The sequence below is a fragment of the Cimex lectularius genome, unplaced genomic scaffold, assembly GCF_000648675.2.
Source record: "Cimex lectularius strain Harlan isolate CLEC.00 unplaced genomic scaffold, Clec_2.1 scaffold132, whole genome shotgun sequence".
Taxonomy (NCBI): Eukaryota; Metazoa; Arthropoda; class Insecta; order Hemiptera; family Cimicidae; genus Cimex; species Cimex lectularius.
In genome coordinates, this window is record NW_019392772.1 from 289,573 (window position 1) to 310,076 (window position 20,504).

The window sequence follows — 20,504 nt, forward strand, 5'->3', positions numbered from 1 at the left end:
GTTTGTGATCACTCGGAAATCGTGAGATGCGGTCTGGTGTGATGTAGGTTTCAGAAAAACATTTTATTTATCGTGCCAACATTTCGATCTTTATTGAGATCGTCTTCTTTGTGATCACTGTTACACCAACTAAATGTAGGTATTATAACACTATTTTTATAGATTATTGTTGTGTTTCGTCCAATAGTAGTAATTATGCCAATGTAATGATCGAGCGTGTGGTCTAAGTTGGGGTGTTTTTTAATCCAAAGAAAGTTCAGCAAAGAATTCGACATTATTTCAAATCCATTATATTTCGTGGTCCGATTGACCAAATAACTTCTTTCAATTAATTAAACTTTATGTAAGGTATTGTTTAAATAAAAAAGTCACCGACATGAGCGGGATTCGAACCCACGACCTTCGGCAAAATACGCCGCTGCGTTACCACTTGAACTATGGTGACTTAGATCCATTCGGACACCAACCTCCCCCTTCACTCCACCTTTCGAATTTTCCCTCCTTTTTGCCATTTTTCAAATATTGGGTAATCAGGATTCGATTCTCGGCGACAATTGGAGTAGCCACGGAGAGCTTTTAGTGAAGATATACTTCGTTTTATTTATTAAATCCATTATATTTCGTGGTCCGATTGACCAAATAACTTCTTTCAATTAATTAATCTTTATGTAAGGTTTTAGTTGAAAAATGGCAAAAAGGAAGGACAATTCCAAAGGTTGTAGATTGTGATGGGGAGTTGGTGCCGGAGTGAATCGAAGTCACGATATGTCACGACAGAGCAGTGGCGTATTGAGCCGAAGATCGTGGGTTCGAATCCCGCTCGTGACACTGACTTTTTCATTTTAACCAATACCTTACATAAAGGTTAATTAATTGAAAGAAGTTATTTGGTCAATCGGACCAGACCGCATCTCACGATTTCTGAATTATATAATAAATTATTTATTTATAATATATTACCACAGCACCTAGGTGAACTGATAGTCTGAGAAATTTAATTTGTCTTGCTTGCAATTGTTTCGCATTTGTGGAACAGGTAAAAACACCAGGGTGGACAAACTAAATAGAAGGTTGAAGACGCGAAAAGAAAAAAAAAGAAAGGGAAGTGTGATGATGATCAATGTATTGTATTGGAGTTTGCCTAAGAAATACAAAAATAATAATAAAAAAATTGGCAATTTGTTTCACATAAAAACCGAGGAATATTATTCAAGATATCCTTCAGAGGCGCGCATACACACATACAAACACACACAAAAACATTTCTCTACTGGACTATGCCTATTATACCCTAATTTCGTTGTAGTTTGATCGGGATAGGTCAAGAGTTAAGTGGAGGAAAAAATCTTAACAATTGAACAAATCTCTCCAAATCCTGATGCATGATGTCTTTATTTACCCTTCTACAGAGCATAAAACGTCTATAAATATTGTAGAGGTATTAGTTTTCCTATACTAAAAAATACTTACTCGATACGAATTTAAAAACAACGTACAGTTAGAAGATTAGTTCAAAGTACAACAGTTTGAACTTTAACATAAAAAATAGGTAGATGTACTGGGTGATTCATCAGTCTTATGACCCTGTTCGTCAGGTGCTCATGCAACAGAAAGATTCTCATGAATCATTGTCTGATTCTCAACCATCTCGCAGATATTCAACATTTTATGTGATTTTCGGTTTAAAAAAAGCAATCCAAAAATTAATTTAAAAGTTCAAGAAGGGAGCCTTTTTAAAGGAAATTTAACAAAAAAAAGTTAAATATCTGCTAAATGGTTTAGAGATTAGAGTGTCGACCTGATGAACTTTATCGTACGAATAGAAAATCACAAGTTATAATGGAACCAACCTTCTCATATATAATCTGATGAATATACGTTAATTTTTATGAATATACTATATTTTTATTTATCTTTTTCTTTAAACTCATTTTTTGGGTTTTTATTTTCTCACATCGAATGCTTAATATTACATAGACATTTTTATACCCAATACTAACTGTAATATTCAAATTTTTATTTGTTGCATAATTATTTCATATAAATCTTATTTAGAATATAATTTACTTGCTATCATGTATTATTTTATAAGCCACAACTAAATATTTTTCAGATAAAAAGTTATCGGATGAAATACGAGTTAAAATCGAAGAAAATGTTGTGACCCGGCTCAGCAGATCATTCGCAAGGCGTATAAAACCAAGATTCCCATTTCGTATGGAATCATTGGAAATAAAATAAGAATTTATTGCCGAGGGTGGAAGGTATTAAAAGCGTTTTTGGAGCCGCGGTCTGACGCATTATGGGATTTCAGAAATGGCTCATTCCCCTCCCTCTTCCCGACTTGAACCCATTAACAAAGTTGTTCCTGGATGGACATTAATTTGAATTTAATTGTCGAGCTAAGTCCGTTCCTAAGTGCTTCCACTCTGCCGCCTTTGGCCGTGGAAGAATGGCGTGTAAGCTGCGCATATTTTTATAACAACCTTTTGCTAGATAACAACATCGAATGACTTAATGAATATATAAACAAATTAGCATAATATGACAATAAATATTAGAAGAATGATTAATTGTACTTGATAAATCCTATAACAGGTATAGATTCGTATTCATGTAATAATATATTTACAGTTAATTTAAGTAAAAATGATATATCCCAACCTCCGGACGTGCCACCACGATCCGACCCTTTGAACCTAAAAATGTAATAAAGGACATGATTAAAGTAGCATCGTTGATGGGCCGAATCGGCAGAGAATCTTTCACGTATCAAGACCATTTTCGATAGGTGACCCTCGGAGGATCAGGCAGTAGAAGAATGATCATCCTCACCCGATTAATAACGGGCCATGCGAAGTTACTTTTGCGCCCAAAACCACGTTGTTAGTTTTTCGTTATGTTCCACTTAATTGAAGAGTTTTTTGATTCCATATATAGAACGCGTAGGGAATGTCACTTGAGATGAGAATGTGCTTCAGCAGAGCAGAGATTATTTGGGTCCATTACTCAGATTCTTATAGGAAACATGGTTGTTTTATTCTGTTTGGTACTGATAGTTTTTGTCTTCTAGTTTGTTTTGAATAAATATATTTACGTGCGGGAATGTGTAGTGTGAGAGGGCAGATGGCGAAATATTGAGTATTCCCATTGAAGAAGTTATTTATAAGTGTAAATTGTGTAATATGTAAATGGTGATGAAGAAAAACTGTCTAATTAGAAAGAGAGAGAGAGAGAGAGAGAGNAGAGGGAGACAGAGAGACAAAGAGAGAGAGGGAGAGAGAGAGAGTGAGACAGAGGGAGACAGAGAGACAAAGAGGGAGAGGGAGAGAGAGAGACAGAGGGAGACAGAGTGACAAAGAGAGAGAGAGAGAGAGAGAGAGACAGACATACAGACAGACAGAGGGAGACAGAGAGACAAAGAGTGAGAAAGAGAGAGAGAGAAAGAGAGAGAGTGAGTGGGAATGGGTTTGGATTTATAGACTGATTGCTTTGCGGTCTAAAATGACCTAGCTGTTGATAGCCCATGATTTAATTTGGTCTCTCAAATTCATTTTGAAATATTTAAATTTTTATGCAACCACTGCGTAAACAATTAAGCTAGGCTGTAACTATGAATTGTTTAATAATCAACAAGTAATTTCACAGACCCTGAAATATATCTTTTACCTCTTGTTTACAAGGCATTTTAATGTTGAAAACGTTTCCCCGTTGCACTATAATATTTCAGCTCAATCCTGGTTGTCTCACATTTACCATCTAATCTTTTTATTTCTTTATTAATTCTTCATAATATTTGTTTTTAATTTCCAAATGTTTTGCATAGCTTTTACATAATTTCTTTAGGTAATTCTAATATTTTTATATATTTTTATCTGTACTATTCCTTCTATATTTCTATATGTACTATTTCTCCTTTATTTTTATATATATTTTATTTCATCTGCATTTCTATATCTACTGTTTCTTCCATATTTTTATACCTACTATTAACATAAATTTCTATCAATTAATTAAGGTTTTTAGTTGATATTAAAAAGTCAGTGTCACGAGCGGGATTCGAACCCACGACCTTCGGCTAGATACGCCGCTGCTCTACCACTTCAGCTATCATGACTTCGATCCGCTCGGACACTAACTCCCCATCTCAACTACACCTTTTGAATTTCCCTCCTTTTTTGCCATTTTTCATAAATTTCTATACTTTGATCATTTCAATTATTTATTTTTCATTCTTTCTTTCATTTTTCAATTTTAGTTAATGATAGGTAACAGTCGATTTCAATATAACTACATAGAATTTCAAAAGAGGTAACTTTGTTGCGGAATGATTTATATTATTATATGCTACCACGCTATTTACTTTGTTTCCAATAGTCTATTTATTAAATTGTATTTACTGCTGATTTTATTATGCATACCACCAACACTACAAGTGCGGATGATACGTCAATTTTGTATTTTAACACGAATCGTATCCAATCAACCTCCAACTTCCAAGAACACATTGAGCTTATCAAAGACAAAATCTAGAGGACAATAAGGAACGACGTACCCAGTGTGCATTTACATTAAAAAGACAGACTTGCTCTCCATCGTCTTCACAACAAGGATGTACCGAGTTCCACTTCAGTTACTATATCTAGTCAACAGACTGAAAATGGGAACTCCTACACAAGTCTTAAGAGCCAATAATATGACAGAAGACTGAGACAACTATCAACACTTCTAAAACCGAAATCTGTTTTGACCTTCAAAACTCATCTAAAACTATTTAAGACGTCGCGACCATTTTAGGGTTCCGTCTAGGCAACCAATACATTCAGTGAAAAGTATGCAAACGAAGTGCCAAAAACTCGTAAGTCACAAACATCACTATCTACAATGTCCTCAACATTCCTATTTTCATAGAACCGAGCCACTTCCGCAAACAAAAAAATGCGATCTATACTATAAATGTCTAGCGGTAAACCCCAAAATAAAGTCATATGTAATCAAATAATAGGTAATATTTGATACACGTAACCATAGTGACAATTCGAAATAATTCGAACCATCTAACGCTTTGTTAAATTGTTCGAATAATTTTCAATTTAAAAGTCAACATAATGTGGACGAGAATGCTCAAACTTGGATTGAAATTTGCAGCGGCCACGGTGTGCGCAATATCTGCGTACCAAGTGGCCAAACATTTTAAAAGAACCATCATAGACTTACCCGAATACCATTTAAGAGAAGATTTAGCGAACAGGCGTGATAGCCGTAGATTCATACGACCACGCAGAGAAGAAGATTTCTATCTCGTGGACTTTACGTCAGATGAAGATGATGATTTTCAAACAACAAATACAGCAGGGTCAAGCGAAGCGACAGCCAACCTTCCGGAAAGTATATTAGAAGGCATTTATCCACGTCCAGATATACGCAGACCAAAACATTCAGAAAGGAAACCAATTATCACAGCAATAATTAACAGACAGTTGAGAAACATTGGACTCAATCAGGATGGAGAAGAGGAAGGGGATAATGTTCAAGATGCTTCCGCCAGGTACTGTCAGAAAAAATATTTTTTGATATTACTGTTATACAAATGTTGATATCAATAATGTTTGAAAAATAGTGTGACAATAAACATGAACGATAAGCATGAAGAAAGGATTAATAATGAAACAGCTTCTACCAGGTACTTTTGGAATATATTTTTTTTTATATTAAAATTATACAAATTTTAACATCCATAACGTTTGAAAAACAGTGCGACAATAAACATGGACGATAAACACGAAGAAAGCATTAATAATGAAAATGCTTCTACCAGGTACTTTTGGAATATTATATTTTTTTATATTAAAATTATAAAACTTTTAACTTCAATCATGTTTGAAAAGCAGAGACCTGAAAAATAGAAACGATGAACACACAGAAAAGGATAATAATGAAACAGCTTCTACCAGGTACTTTTGGAATATATTTTTTTTTATATTAAAATTATACAAATTTTAACATCCGTAACGTTTGAAAAACAGTCACACAATAAACATGAACGATAAACAGGAAGAAAAGGTTAATAATGAAACTGCTTCTACCAGGTACTTTTGGAATAATTTTTTTAAAATTAAAATTATAAAACGTTTAACTTAAATCATGTTTCTAAAGCAGAGACCTAATAAATAGGAATAAAGAATATGATGAAAAGCTTAATAATGCAAATGCTTCTACCAGGTACTTTTGGAATAATTTATTTTTAATTAAAATTATAAAACTTTTAACTTGAATCATGTTTCCAAAGCAGAGACGTAATAAATAGGAATAAAGAATATGAAGAAAAGCTTAATAATGCAAATGTTTCTACCAGGTACTTTGGAATAATTTTTAAAAAATTAAAATTATAAAACTTTTAACCTGAATCATGTTTGAAAAGCAGAGACATAATAAATAGGAATAAAGAATATGAAGAAAAGCTTAATAATGCAAATGCTTCTACCAGGTACTTGTGGAATAATTTATTTTTAATTAAAATTATAAAACTTTTAACTTGAGTTATGTTTCCAAAGCAGAGACGTATTAAATAGGATCAAAGAATATGAAGAAAAGCTTAATAATGCCAATTCTTCTACCAGGTAATTTTGGAATAATTTATTTTTTTATAAAATTTATAATAATTATAAAACTTTTAACTTGAATCATGTTTCCAAAGCGGAGGAGTATTAAATAGGATCAAAGAATATGAAGAAAAGATTAATATTGCAAATGCTTCTACCAGGTAATTTTGGAATAATTTATTTTTTTATATTAAAATTATAAAACTTTTAACTTCAATCATGTTTGAGAAGCAGAGACATGAAAAAAACAAACGACGAACGCACAGAAAAGTGTAATAATAAAACTGCATCTACCAGGTATTTTGGAATAATTTATTTTTTTATTTTTTTTAATTAAAATTATAAAACTTTTAACTGGAATCATGTTTCCAAAGCGTAATAAATAGGAACAATGAACACGAAGAAAGGATTAACAATGAAAATGATTCTACCAGGTACTTTTGGAATAATTTATTTTTTTGATATTACAATTATACAATTTTTAACATCAACTTTGTTTGAATAACATAATAAATAGGAACGAAGAACATGAAGAATTTCTTAATAATGAAAATGCTTTAGCCAGGTACTTTTTAAAAAAAATATTTTTGATATTACTGTTATAAAACTTTTTACATTAACAATATTTAAACAGTGTGAGAACCAATGTGAACGATGATAGGAAAGAAAATGGAAATGGACGCGATCAACTGCTCACTCCCAGGTACTTTTAAAAAATTGTATTTTTTATAGTACAAATATTTTTTTTCCGTTACTAAAATGTACATTGGGACATCAATTCATTCTCAATTGCACAGAAGGGAGGAGGAGCAGTAAAAAATTCCAACCCTACAAGAAAACCAATGTTTCGCTTCGGCGACTTGACCTACACGATAACAAGTCGCCAGAAATGCATGTCTCAGTTTAAATGTAAGTAAGTATCTTCCTTTTCAACGTCAAAATTGAAATATTTTAGTTAGGAGAATCTTTAACGTTACGATATAGTATGCAATTTTAACTAAATTCATGAAACAATAATAACTCAATTCCCAAAATACGGCAAAATGGGAATTGTTATCTAATATTGTACTTCATTCTAAATTTTACTTACGCTAGAACATTTTAGATTTTAAAAAATAATGAATTTAAAAAATGCTAGAACATTTTAGATTTTTAAAAACATACAATGCCTAGAACATTTTAAATTAAAAAAAAATGAATTTATACAATGATAGAAAATTTTAGATTTAAAAAAATTAATTTATACAATGCTAGAACATTTTATATAAAAAAGAATTTGTATAATGCTAGAATGTTTCAGATTAAAAAAATGAATTTATAAAATGCTAGAAAATTTTAGATTTTTTAAAAACATACAATGCTAGAACATTTTAAATTGAAAAAATAATGAATTTATACAATGCTAGAAAATTTTAGAATAAAAAAAAATAATTTATACAATGCAAGAAAATTTATGTGTTGGCTTTCCTTTTCCTAATTACCCCCGACTTTATAAAGGATAATCACGCCGAACCATTACCCACGTTTTTCTCATTGTAAGCTCCTTTCGCCTCAAAGAAGCCGACTGCCCATATAAAAAATGTCTTTCTATCCCGACTTCCTTCACCACCCCTTCAAAATCCAACGTATATAAACATAAAACATCAATATTTCACTGACACTCTGAACATACAAGAATGACACATCTATACGAAAAACAAACACTTTGTGTGAGTACAAATACTTTGATTGAATCTAAAAAAAATTTAGAATTGTATAAATTTTTTTATCTAAAATTTTCTAGCATTGTATAGATTCATTTTTTTAATCTAAAATGTTTTAGCAATGTATAAATTCATTTTTTTTTAATCTAAAACTTTCTAGCATTGTATCAATTCATTTTTTAAAATCTAAAATGTCCTAGCAATGTATAAATGAACTTTTTTTTTAATCTAAATTTTTTTAACATTGTATAAATTCATTTTTACCCCAATCCTACATGTATTTGTAAAATTTAAATTCATTTATAAATCCTCGGCACTGAAGGTGATCTCATTAAAGAACACGTTGGCACGATAAAGAAAATGTTTTTCTAAAACCTACGGCACACCCGACCGTACCTCACGATCTCTAAATAATGATGAAAATAATAGATAAATTTCCTGTCATTGAGAAACTCATCACATTGTATTCCTTTTTGCAGATTACAAATCACAACCAAGTGGAAAACCGAAATGGAAAGCAGTGATATTAACTATTTAATAGGACCCATGCACGCCTTTGAATAGAACTGAAATAAGTTTAAAAGAATTTAGAGGCAGTGCCATTCCGGTTGCCGACACCTGGGCGAAGGCTTGTTGCAGCGGAGGACTAGATTTAATGTTTTATTAATGGATTAGTGCACGTCATTAAATTGTCTAACCGCCCAACGAATCAAGCCACTAACAATAAAATGAAAATGTATTTACATAATTCAATTGATTTTATTTTAATTTAATTTGGTGATAAAACTATTTTCAATCTACAAAACAAAACTATCTAAACACACCGTTTATAATGCCGTATATTTTAATTGCTAATGGATTTCTGGCCACGTCCCTAGTCCTGCTAAAGAGCTACAACGTTCTTTATTGTAATAAATGAACCCATCTTTTTGTCAGAAACATTAAGAATTCTTTCATTATGTACATACCTCACTATTTAGCTGAACGGAACTGAAGGTTACAAAATTAGCAAGGTTACAAAGGCTATAAAAACAAGGAAAGACGAGGAGGTAACAAAGAAATTAACAGCGCGATCGAACAGTGTATGCAAAATAAAAAATTTAATTTAATTTAAAGAAAACCTGCTTTGTACACAATAGACCATTATACTTCAATGTTCTTTCTCATGACGTTATGCGTCCTCACCTAGTTAATCAATACATTATGTTTATTTTTCATACCGTTTTTGTTTTTTTTCTTGTGATTTCAGCAGTCTTCATTCGATAAATAGATATTCCAGGTGTTACTCGTAAAGATATAAATCCAAATTCAATGGATAATCAATGCCTTAAAAAAGAAAAACAAACTATTTTTACAACGAACAAAGATAAACTAAGTATATCTGTGTATATTTTTAACCAGTGAATCTATATCATTGATCATACTCAGCAATATATACAATACAGATCTGTTTTGTTGATGCTTTTCCTTTTATTACATATACTTAGATTGTTTACAACTTCATATTTTCATCATCTTATAGTCAATGTAATCGGTTGTAACTTCATTGCTACCGACGGTTGAAAGACTCTCCTTTGTACAGGTAGTTGTCTAAAAAGAATATAAAAAATGTAACAAATATTACGCAAAAGAAAGAGAAATTAATATTCCTTTGTGGCTTCTTTAAAAATTAAACCTACCATGCCGGGTGACAACAAAAAGGAAATATTCGAGTTCATTTAATATGCAGTTTGAAAAGGTCTCGGCAGGATTACTCTCAAGGGGCGAAAACCTTTAACTTCAGTTAAGCCCTGCTTTTCTAGCATGTCGGTCTCTTGGAAAACGACGCGGAAAAAATTGAATCGAATGGGGAACGCTATTATTTTCAACAACTACATGGAAAATGTATAACACAAGCTTATTAAAAATATAAAAGAGACAATAATGGGCAGGTTTTGCAATTCCCGACAAAATATGACTCATATCAGCTTTATCTTGTTTAACTACCGTTTTCAGAAAATTGTCGACGGCCTAATAAAAGGGGCAGATCTGGTTGATTACACCGTCTCGAAAACGAATTACCTTCGTCTGACCTCGAGGTTTTAGCTCCTTTCACAAATTGGTCTCTTTTACGATACCGAAGTTCTTGACAATCACAGACTGGTGGGCACGATCAAAAGAAATCAGAGAGGCATCTTTAACTGTAACGGGAAAAGAGAACAAATTTTGACTTTATTTTTGTATAAAGCAATTATTTAACCAATTCCTGGGTAAACAAAAAAATAAGTTTAGCCAATTATCATTTGTTCAATACAAAAGTATTTTAAATCTTTCAATTTTACTATTTTTAATTAATCTTGTCCAAGTTCGTCGATTTTGAAGTATTCGGTGCCTGAAAATATTTTCATTTCGCCAACTTTATTGCTGTTGTAAAAGGTAAAAACACAATAAGTAGAAACCACGTTTTACAAATTTGGATCTACATACTGACCCTACCATCATCATTTCTAATAACTTTATCACTGTTCTAAAAAAGTCTTGAATACATTGCTAAATTACTCAAAGGAACTCGTACTACATGAAAAATACCTGCCCGAGGTCAATGGTTGCATAAACAATACAGCAGTGGAAAAGAAAATTAAATTAAAGATCAAATATCAGAAGTAAAGCCAACATTTGACATAAAATAGTACAGCGTTTTTACGGTTTAAGTTCATAAACAAACTCATAATTGTATGGCCAGGCAAGTCTGCAATTTTTGATAAATGTACTCAGTTCACAGTTCAGCACGATGATAATTTCATTTACAGGCAAGAAACTGCTGCTTAGATGGAATTTATTTTAAAATTGTGCATTCCGCTAAGAAATGAACATGGCCTCTCTGAGTTGCTTAGAGAGCACAAGGCAGAAGGCCTCTACATCCAGTGGGGGGTGTAATTTATCCAAAGTAGCTCGCATCTTAATTTATAAACCTACCGGAAATCACCCAAATTCAGATGCTGATTAGAATCACAAAACGTAGTTCAGAAATTTATTATCAAAAAGTTTCAAACCTACCCTTCTCAAACCCTAGCTATATTTTCTATTAAAAGACATTCACAGACCATGATCTACCCTGAGTCTTGTAACTACTGAAAAATCTTAATTTTTGATTATTTGTCTCTCAAAAATTACTGCTCTTCAGATATTAAAACACGTTCTGGTTGTCCTACTGGTATGCTACATTTTCCAAACTTACACCCCACCAACCTTATATATTCCTGAATGAAAATCTAATCCTGATTCTCTTCTTGCAAGCATCAGTGAATCTGTGTGCTTTATATGGATCTCGATCAAATACATATTTTTTATTTATTTTACTTTATATGCTTAAACTTCCTCTTACAATGTCAAAATCTTTAGTGTCGGACAATATTTTGTCAACATTGCCATTGTTCTTAAAAACAATAGTAGAAAAGAAAAGAAAATTAAAGAACAATATAAGTAGAGACCGGATTTTTATGTAGTTGGATATTTTGTTAACCATAGGACCGAGGAAATCAATTATATATCCTAATCGTATATCTAGGAAGCAGTTGGTTAAACTTTATAGAGTATATTTTTGCATATTTGATGAATATCGCATAAAAATGCATATTTGAAGGATTTTAACGTAAAGTCGCATTAATAGCGCAAAATACTTAAAATGAGATATTGGTTTTCGGGGGAAGGATGAAAAAGTTCTGTAAAAGAAAAATAACAAGTTGACGAAAAGTTGGTTTAATTTGAAGAAAACTGAAACAGGCCGCAACGAAGGGAAGAGAAGATTCTAGAAATACCGACCAAAGAATATAAAACCCCTTCTTAGGTCTTATTTCAATATTCAATATTCTCACAAATTTTAAGTGACTGTAGGCACTATTTCACGAAAGACGATTTAGAGAAGTACTTGTTTATTAGCATTAATTACACTCAATTAGTATAAAATATATAATTTAACTATGTAAATGAGAAAATAGTTTTGTTAAATGTAAAAAACTCCAGGGGCATCGGTGGGCGCAACGGTTCAGGCTCATCACTGTAAAATAAAAGTCTCGGGTTCGAATCCAGAGCCGCTGGATTCGAACCCGACATACTTACAAATGGGATTTTTTCAAAACAGCGGCACCCCGAGGGTTCAACCTCATAGTTGAAATATCCTTGTTAAAAAAAAAGTTAATATATATGTAATTTAATTATATATATTTCTGTTTAAATCCCGCTCGTGGCAGTAACTATTTCATTTTGACCAAAACCTTACATAAAAAAAAGATTAATTAATTGAAAGAAGTACTTTGGCCAATAGACCACTAAATATGATGGATTTCTGTTTAAAGTTACTACGATAGTAAAAAAACTGGTTTATCAATTCATATTTTAACGGATTATAACTGCACATTATTGCATATTTCAAGGCTTTTAACTGCATATTTTATGGCATATTTTGGCAATGTTTACTGTATAAAAATCCGCTCTCTGAATATAAGTAAAGCTAACAGTTGAAACAAGCTTGTACAAACAGTTTAAAATTTAAATTAACAAATTCATACATGTATTGCCCATGCATGTCTTCAATATTTGATAAATGTGAAGGTTCAGAGTTTAACCCGACGATTGATTTATTAATATTTCTTTTAGGGCATTCGAAGAAGAAGCGTTTCACTTCTTTTACGACCCCAGCGTTACGTAAAGACCACAAGCCTTTTAAACACCCTGGCAAACCACAAAAAATCAAATTTGTCCTGATTAAAATTAGATAATGTATGAGAAAATGTGATCATGTTCGTTATATAGGTAAAAGTGAGTTGAAGCCAGAGCAACACTTACTTATTCGTCTTGATATCGCACAGTGATTTTGAAAGAAGAATACACAGAACATTTGAAAGCTGCTTTGTTCACATTTGTTTACTTCAAATCGTCTTCTCCGTTGAACTATTTAAAAGAAGAAAGTAACAGCAGTAATCAAAAGCCTGTGGATTTTAAAAGTTTTGTTGATTACTTTGTTTCACATAAAAGATGAATTATATTTTTGATGTTTCAAAAATTGATATGTTTATTAAAGCTTCATAAATTAGAAAAGTATATACCATGGTAATATGCCAGCATGTTCAGTGGTTAAAATGATAATATACTAGTGGTTTACTAAGAAAATATGCTAGCATGTAAATCAGTAAGCCTTGAAATTGGAACAAAATTTCCAGCGGTCAAACGATAAAAACAAGACTGCATCTCTCAAGTAGTAAACAATGAAAATAGACCAACATTTCCAGTGGTAAACTATAAAAATAGATCAGCATCTCCAGTAGTAAAAGTGAAAGTCATCATATCGAGTGGTAAAGTACAAAAATATGTCATCATATCCAATGATAAACTATAAAAAAAAAAGGCAGATATGTAGTGTGAAACAATGTGAAATGGAATATTTGCTAATTGAATACTGCCAGTGTAAGAACAAGAACGTATTACTTTTCATTATCTATTGGAATTTACGGATTTTACGAACTTAATTATATACGAAAAAATAAGGGATAATCCAAATTTGAAAGAAAAAATGTGGTTCCTTCCTCAAACTTTCGAGGAATATATCGCTTTCACTAAAACTATTAGGAATTTTATTTTATTTTAAGGTAAATCAAACGGATCCAATGGCCCAGAACCGAATAGTCAAGAGTACAAAAATCTTACGTAAAAATTCAGAATATGAAAACAACATTATATAAAAGAAATAGATTGCTACTAGATAACAACTGCAATAGATAACAATGAAACCTGCGGTCAAGGAAAAAATTGAACCCAAAAACAGAAAACAAAATACAATAAATAAATAAATAAAAATAAACGGTGCTCAGGGCATCACTCTTTTAACGTTAGTGAATTTTTCTTTTTGATAACCGACAAGAAAAGGTCCGCGTCTCCATATCGATGTGCCGAACTATCCGAGAAATTCCCGCCCACACAAGACAAAATTCATCTTATGATGAGGATATAGAATAAATCACGGGAGAGGACTCGACGATATGGACCATATACCAATGCTGGACATCTCCGTAGAACCAATCAATATCTTCCGTAAGAACGCGGTTGAAGCCAAAATTCTATGTCTTACATAGAATCCAGTCCGACAAAATTGTCTTTCAGTGTAAGGAAACTCGCTACTGTCATTATATTCATTTTGAACAGTAAATATGCAGAATAATACACTCATTTGCCCCTTGCAATTATGAGCAATCCGCTGTTTAACGTGGCGACCAAACAATACTTGCATTCCTATAAATGGCAAGGGACAAGTGATTGGTAGAGGATTTTATGGGGAATACATTTTCTGCATTTTTATGAAGCCCAAGTTTTAAATGATTTATTTTAAGAGCTTCGAGGCGAGATTGAACCGAAGTCGCCGATGGGATGACCATTGAATTTGTAACCAGACAACTCAAACTCATTCGTGAACTATTTCTTGAAAAATCGTATGACTATACACTTATTTACATTTAATTTAAGATTATTCTTGTCGCACCAAGACCAAAAAGCCTCTTGCAGTAAGTTACATTGCTCAAATGAGGAAGTTGGACGAAAGATTGTAGGTCCTCAACTAAAAATGAAAATGAGATGTTATGACTGATCAAACGTCATTGAAAAATATCAGAAACAATACTGGCTCCGAATAAGAGCCCTGGGGACACCGGAGTCAATAAAGACAGGGGCCGATAGTCCTCCCCGAATTTTATCTTTATAAAAGATCTCCCCGACAGAAAAGAATCGATCCACCCCAGAAGGGGATTACCTATTCTTAGTTTTTCCAGATTTCCAGAGATTAAATGTTCCACTGTGCAATAGGCCTTAGACAAATTTAATTATTTAAACGTTTTACATATATATCTACTTACAATACACGCAACAATTGTTTCAACCATAATTATGATTTTTTGAAGAATGAACAAGTTCTTCCATTGTCACCTTCGTCTGGTTTTCTTATCAGATCAATAGGTCTTGATGAAGGATATATTCCCTAAAAGCTTGAAGATTGATTTGATTTATCTCTGATTTACTTAACTTTATTGTACAATTAAGCCATATATTACTTCACGATAACTGAAGAGAATTAATGCGTACCATCAATAAGTCCGTCGGTGTGTACAACATGCAACTAGGAGTTGAGGAAAGGAGGGCTAAAGACCTTCTTGATGTAAAAACCGCTGGAATATCTCAATAACATCGTTGGTAACCCCATACTTGACTGCATAGAACAACACAAACCTAGATACAGCATTAAATAAGTAAATTAACTTTTATTAATTACATAATACTGTGTAATATTAGGCCCACAAGATGATCTGAATACAGATCGAAACGTCGGCACGATAAAGAAAATATTTTTCTAAACCTAATCACACCAGACAGCATCTCACGATCTCTAAATAATCATAACAAGGTACACAGATCATTAAGTAAAATTATTATAAATTATACATTAAATCCTGTGCTACTTAACGAAAAATAGAAAGATTTTTGCTCCGATCTCCAGCGTTACACATCAAATTTCAGAATTTCTCTCGGAAAGCTGAATTTCTTTTTTTTAGCCTATGTCAATAATGTACAGATTTTATGTTATTACAGGTGAGAAAAACTAGGTTTTTAGTGTCACAAACCCTGTGAAACCGTATTATTTGACTTATTCAGGTTTAGCCTCTTTATGGAGGATGGAAATTGTATCAACTTTCTTGTTCTCGGAGATCGTGAGATGCGGTCTGGTGTGACGTAGGTTTTAGAAAAACGTTTTCTTTATCATGCCAACGTTTTGATCTTTATTGAGGTCATGTTCAGGGTCTGAGATTTCAAAATATTGTTTAAATTTTACAAATACATGTAGGATGTGAAAAATTTGTATATGATTTTTATTTATTTATTTTTTTTATCTAAAATTTTGTAGGATTGTATAAATCCATTTTGTTTATTTATTTTTTTTTTAATCTAAAATTTCTAGCATTGTATAAATTCATTTTTTCACATCCTACATGTATTTTTAAAATGTAAACAATGTTTATAAACGTTTATAAAGTAAATGATCTCAATAAAGATCGAAACGTTGGCAAGATAAAGAAAACGTTTTTCTAAAACCTACGTCACACCAGACCGCATATCACGATCTCTGAATAACCATTGACGAACGGTCTCTAAACACCACACACTTAATAATCATAAAGTGTTACTTTTAAGGATGGACGAGATTTTACCCTTGTTCATTCCACATAACGACTGTAATCTCCGTCCGAACTTCCTATCACTTGTATTGATCCTGATGAAGGCGAATATATTCCTTGAAACCTTGAAGAACAAACTATGTGCTTTCTTCCTTTCAGATTTGCCTTATCCCTGATTTTTATATATCCTTATACGGATATATTAAGGCTGATATCAATCACATAAAAATAATTTAAGAATATATTTAAAGTGAAGTCTCAGTTTGCATACCGTCAAAGGTCCGAAGGTGTCTATGTACAACAGGCAACTAAGAGTTAAGGCGGGCAAAGACCTTGATGCAAAACCTGCGTATTGTCTCAACTACATCCGCTGATAATCCCAAACTTCACATAAATAGAACATCACAGACCTAAAAACATCGTTAAGTATAGTTAATTACATAATAACGTACATGGATCATTAATTAAAATAATTGTAAATTAAACATTAAAGTCTGCGTTACTAATCGAAACAAGGATTTTTTCTTCAATGTCCAATGTTCTACATAAAAATTCAGAATTTCTTTAGATTTTTTCTAAACAGCTGAAATAATGAATTTCTTATTTTCAGACTATATCTACAATATTTAGATTTTAGGTTATTACACGTGAAAAAAACTAAGTGTTTAGGTCAATAAAAACTTCTGAAACATTTTATTTGCTATGTGTATTCAATTTTAATTTATGGAGGATGGAAATTTTATACCTTATATATATATATATATAATTATTATTGTATATTTTATCAAATTTGGCTAAAAAAAAATAGAAGGCGAAAAATTTACGAAAAACATATTTTTTACTTAAACAAAATCGTATTTCACAATGGACAAAATTTAACTTTTTTTTTGCTTAAAAAAATTGCTAGGTTGCTGTTCACAACGTCAAAGGTATATATTGAAGCGAGCTTTAAAATAGGTACGGTTGTTATTACGAAATGCAAAATTTATGATTGAGAAGCATCTCTAGCAGAATTTTGATTTCATGTTCAAAGTGTTTTATCCGATTTCCTAAAGCTCATTGTATAGGCTCATTAGATGGAAAATATTACAAAAGATCATATTTTTCCAGAGCAAATTGAAAACCCACTTCTTTTCAAATATTTTCGTACATTTTTCTTGTCACTTTAACCTCCGAAGTTGTTGAAAAGAAAAGTCCATTTGTAAGAAATTTGACTTCGAATCCAAAGCCCGCTCGTCCATGTTTATCTTTACAAAAACTGTTCCAGAGTGATCAGCAATTTTTATAACAGCTGTTGCATTTTGTCTCGGTCTCTTACTAAATAATATTGAATGAAAATGTAAACCTTTACGATCTTCTGATAATAACTGCGAAATCTTCATATGAGAAGAAATACACTGGATCTTAAATTCTTTCTCCGATTTCTCCAAAACGTGAAAATGCACAGTGACAACGATCGTGCAATTTCTAAGATGGTTTAACGTGATTATAATACCTGTAATAACAAGTTAATGCTATCAATCAACACAATAAAAATAACTTAGGACATACCTAAATACAGAAATATTACCTATTTATTACAATCCCAACGTAAGTGAGAAGGGATTTATGGGAACATCAAGTAGTGTTACAATGGTAGCAATGTTACCACCTTACATGCACATATTTTAAACAAGTCAATAACATTAGTGGAAAATACGGAGATAAAAAATATATAGTATAAAATACAGTTTAAAAATATTTAACAATTATTAAATATTTATAATTTCCTTGTACTATTTAAGCTAACAAAACTTTCATTGCATATAAAACAAAATAAATGTTTAATTAAGAAAATTTCCCAACTGACTGGCACTTTAATTAGTAATTTAATTTATAATTCGTAAACGGCGAATTCTTGTCGTTCATTTTAATCAACAATAAATTATAAAACTTCTGCGACCAACTTGTCGTTGGACCATGCTTAGTTTTGGAATAAAAGGCTCTAGATTAACGTCCAAACGGGTAGAATTTATTAGTTTAACTGAAGGTTCGGAAAACGAGCGTGTAGGCCGGGTTAAACTAATTATTTATTAACGTTCAGTCACGAAACTCGACCTGAGTGCCAAAACATTTTCGGCTAATAAAATGTCGCGATATGATTACCTTAGGCAATCATTTATTAGAAGAAAATTATTTTTGTGTACTCTAAGGAGGAAAAAGCTCTTCCATACGTTATTAATGAAGATAAAAGCTAGAATACAGCCTGTTATCACAGATTACAGTAATTCGTCAACTTCTCAAACACAGTTGTGATGTTGGGTGAGGTTTCTAAAACCGCATGTGTTAACTGCGTTGCCAACGGTTGGATTGAGCAGCTGTTTTCCCAAGGTAAAATTATCTTCGTAGAATGCGGTTCGCCACATGGTAAACAATCATCAGTCATCCGTTGATTACGGTCTAGTTTGAACCCTAAGGCGATTACTTGCAAATTGAAATTCCGATTTAGGATGTGCTTTGATAAGGAAAATAATTTACTACATAATCCTAGAAATTGCAAATGTCATTCTGTTAAAGAAAAAAAAGAAACATCTTTATACAACAATTATTTAGACGACACAGTGAAAAAAGAAACACAAGAGGAAGAGAAAAATCAAAACAAGAGTAAGAAAAAAATCTATTCTGATACAGCAAGAAATTAAGGACCATTATTAAAGATTCGTAGATTAAATAATTACATTTTAACAGATTAAATTTGTTTGTAGTTGTTAAAATGATTTTATTTGAGTAAGTGATTGATAAATAGGTAGAAACAACAGGAATAAGAGTAGATTTATTGATTAATAAGCAAAAAAGAAAGAGAGAGGGTAAAAGAAAAATTGATTTTTTTAATACTTGCTTACAAAATGCATAAGCATATTAATTATTTACAAGCATATAGATATAAACATACATATTTCATTCCCATTTACATGTCTGGAGTGATTGATTTGAACGAAGGTGTAAAGTCAAGAGGTTCCCAGAGGTGCCAAAGTTAAATCAATGGTCGCGAGGCCACCTGCTTTTCAGTCTTCTCGGGGTTGGAAAAAAAGGGTTGAGATGGATAGGTCGCGTTTTAATGGGTTGTCATGAGAGGATAGTTTCGAGTGAAATTTATTGCAGCGGGATTTTGGCCAGGTTTGGGTTGAAGGGTGTGTTGGAATCGGAGTGAATAGTATGACTGGTGATGATGGTAGAATGCAGCATCAACTATTGTGAGAAGGATTGGATCCTGTTAAAAACGGAATTGAATAAAATTGAATTTTATTCAATATGTTATATATCTCGCAAAATTTGGTCTCACTGGAGAACATTATTTACATTTTACATACACACGAAGTGCTTAGCTATGAGAGAGAGAGATAGATAGATAGATAGATAGATAGATAGATAGATAGATAGATAGATAGATAGACAGATAGATAGATAGAGAGAGAGAGAGAGAGAGAGAGAGAGAGAGTGAGAGAGAAGGAGCGAGGGAAAGGTCAGAAAACCGATATATAATTATTTACTGAACTTTAACTTTTCCTGAACCTCCAAAAAAGCAAGCAAACCGGAAAAACTTCAATAATTAATAATTAGTCGAGTACAAACTCCTCATCCGTTTTAAATGTTAAATTCTTTGGACAAATCGATAATGTTATTTATCGTAGATGTCTTTCTCAGAATCAAAAATAAAATCTTAACCGTCCTTTCGTGCCATGGCCATAGGGATTGTTCGTCCCTCAATGATAATCTAGCAGTACGCATAATATACATTTAGATAAGTAGTGATTTTTGTTATTTTTGCCAAAAGATCGTCTGAAATTGTGTCCATTATTACCGTCCGTAAAATTACAGGGTCTGGAGGTCTTTATTTATTTACAGCTGTTTTCTTATTGTGGCCAGGTTTCAGCAACCAATAACTGATTGTATAATGAACTAAAAATAGTATCTATCCAAAATGATAATATTGATTGATGTTTTACATTATCATCATAAAACTG

At 32.0% G+C, this 20,504-nt stretch overlaps 1 protein-coding gene and 1 long non-coding RNA gene across 3 annotated transcripts; one reads left to right on the top strand and one right to left on the bottom strand.

The window, feature by feature from the left end:
- Window positions 1–5,024: 5,024 nt before the first annotated feature.
- Window positions 5,025–9,014, top strand: LOC106662069 (GATA zinc finger domain-containing protein 14-like). The gene is made up of 16 exons (XM_024227583.1): window positions 5,025–5,548; window positions 5,621–5,683; window positions 5,756–5,818; window positions 5,889–5,954; window positions 6,027–6,089; window positions 6,157–6,222; window positions 6,290–6,355; window positions 6,425–6,487; window positions 6,555–6,620; window positions 6,698–6,763; window positions 6,834–6,899; window positions 6,977–7,036; window positions 7,120–7,167; window positions 7,237–7,305; window positions 7,400–7,515; window positions 8,785–9,014. Exons 1-15 carry the CDS (start codon window positions 5,109–5,111, stop codon window positions 7,416–7,418), a joined length of 1,284 nt encoding a protein of 427 aa, XP_024083351.1. The 5' UTR covers window positions 5,025–5,108; the 3' UTR covers window positions 7,419–7,515; window positions 8,785–9,014.
- Window positions 9,015–9,104: 90 nt separating this feature from the next.
- On the bottom strand, window positions 9,105–17,069 carry LOC106662323. 2 transcript variants are annotated; one of them, XR_001339871.2, is made up of 7 exons: window positions 16,772–17,069; window positions 16,534–16,708; window positions 15,413–15,556; window positions 15,187–15,315; window positions 13,130–13,272; window positions 9,704–9,895; window positions 9,105–9,631 (listed from the first exon to the last, which is right to left on the bottom strand). It is a non-coding gene; the product is annotated as an uncharacterized LOC106662323 (long non-coding RNA). The 2 variants fall into 2 exon arrangements; XR_002910426.1 differs by lacking the exons at window positions 9,105–9,631; window positions 9,704–9,895 and adding an exon at window positions 9,940–10,485.
- Window positions 17,070–20,504: the final 3,435 nt, after the last annotated feature.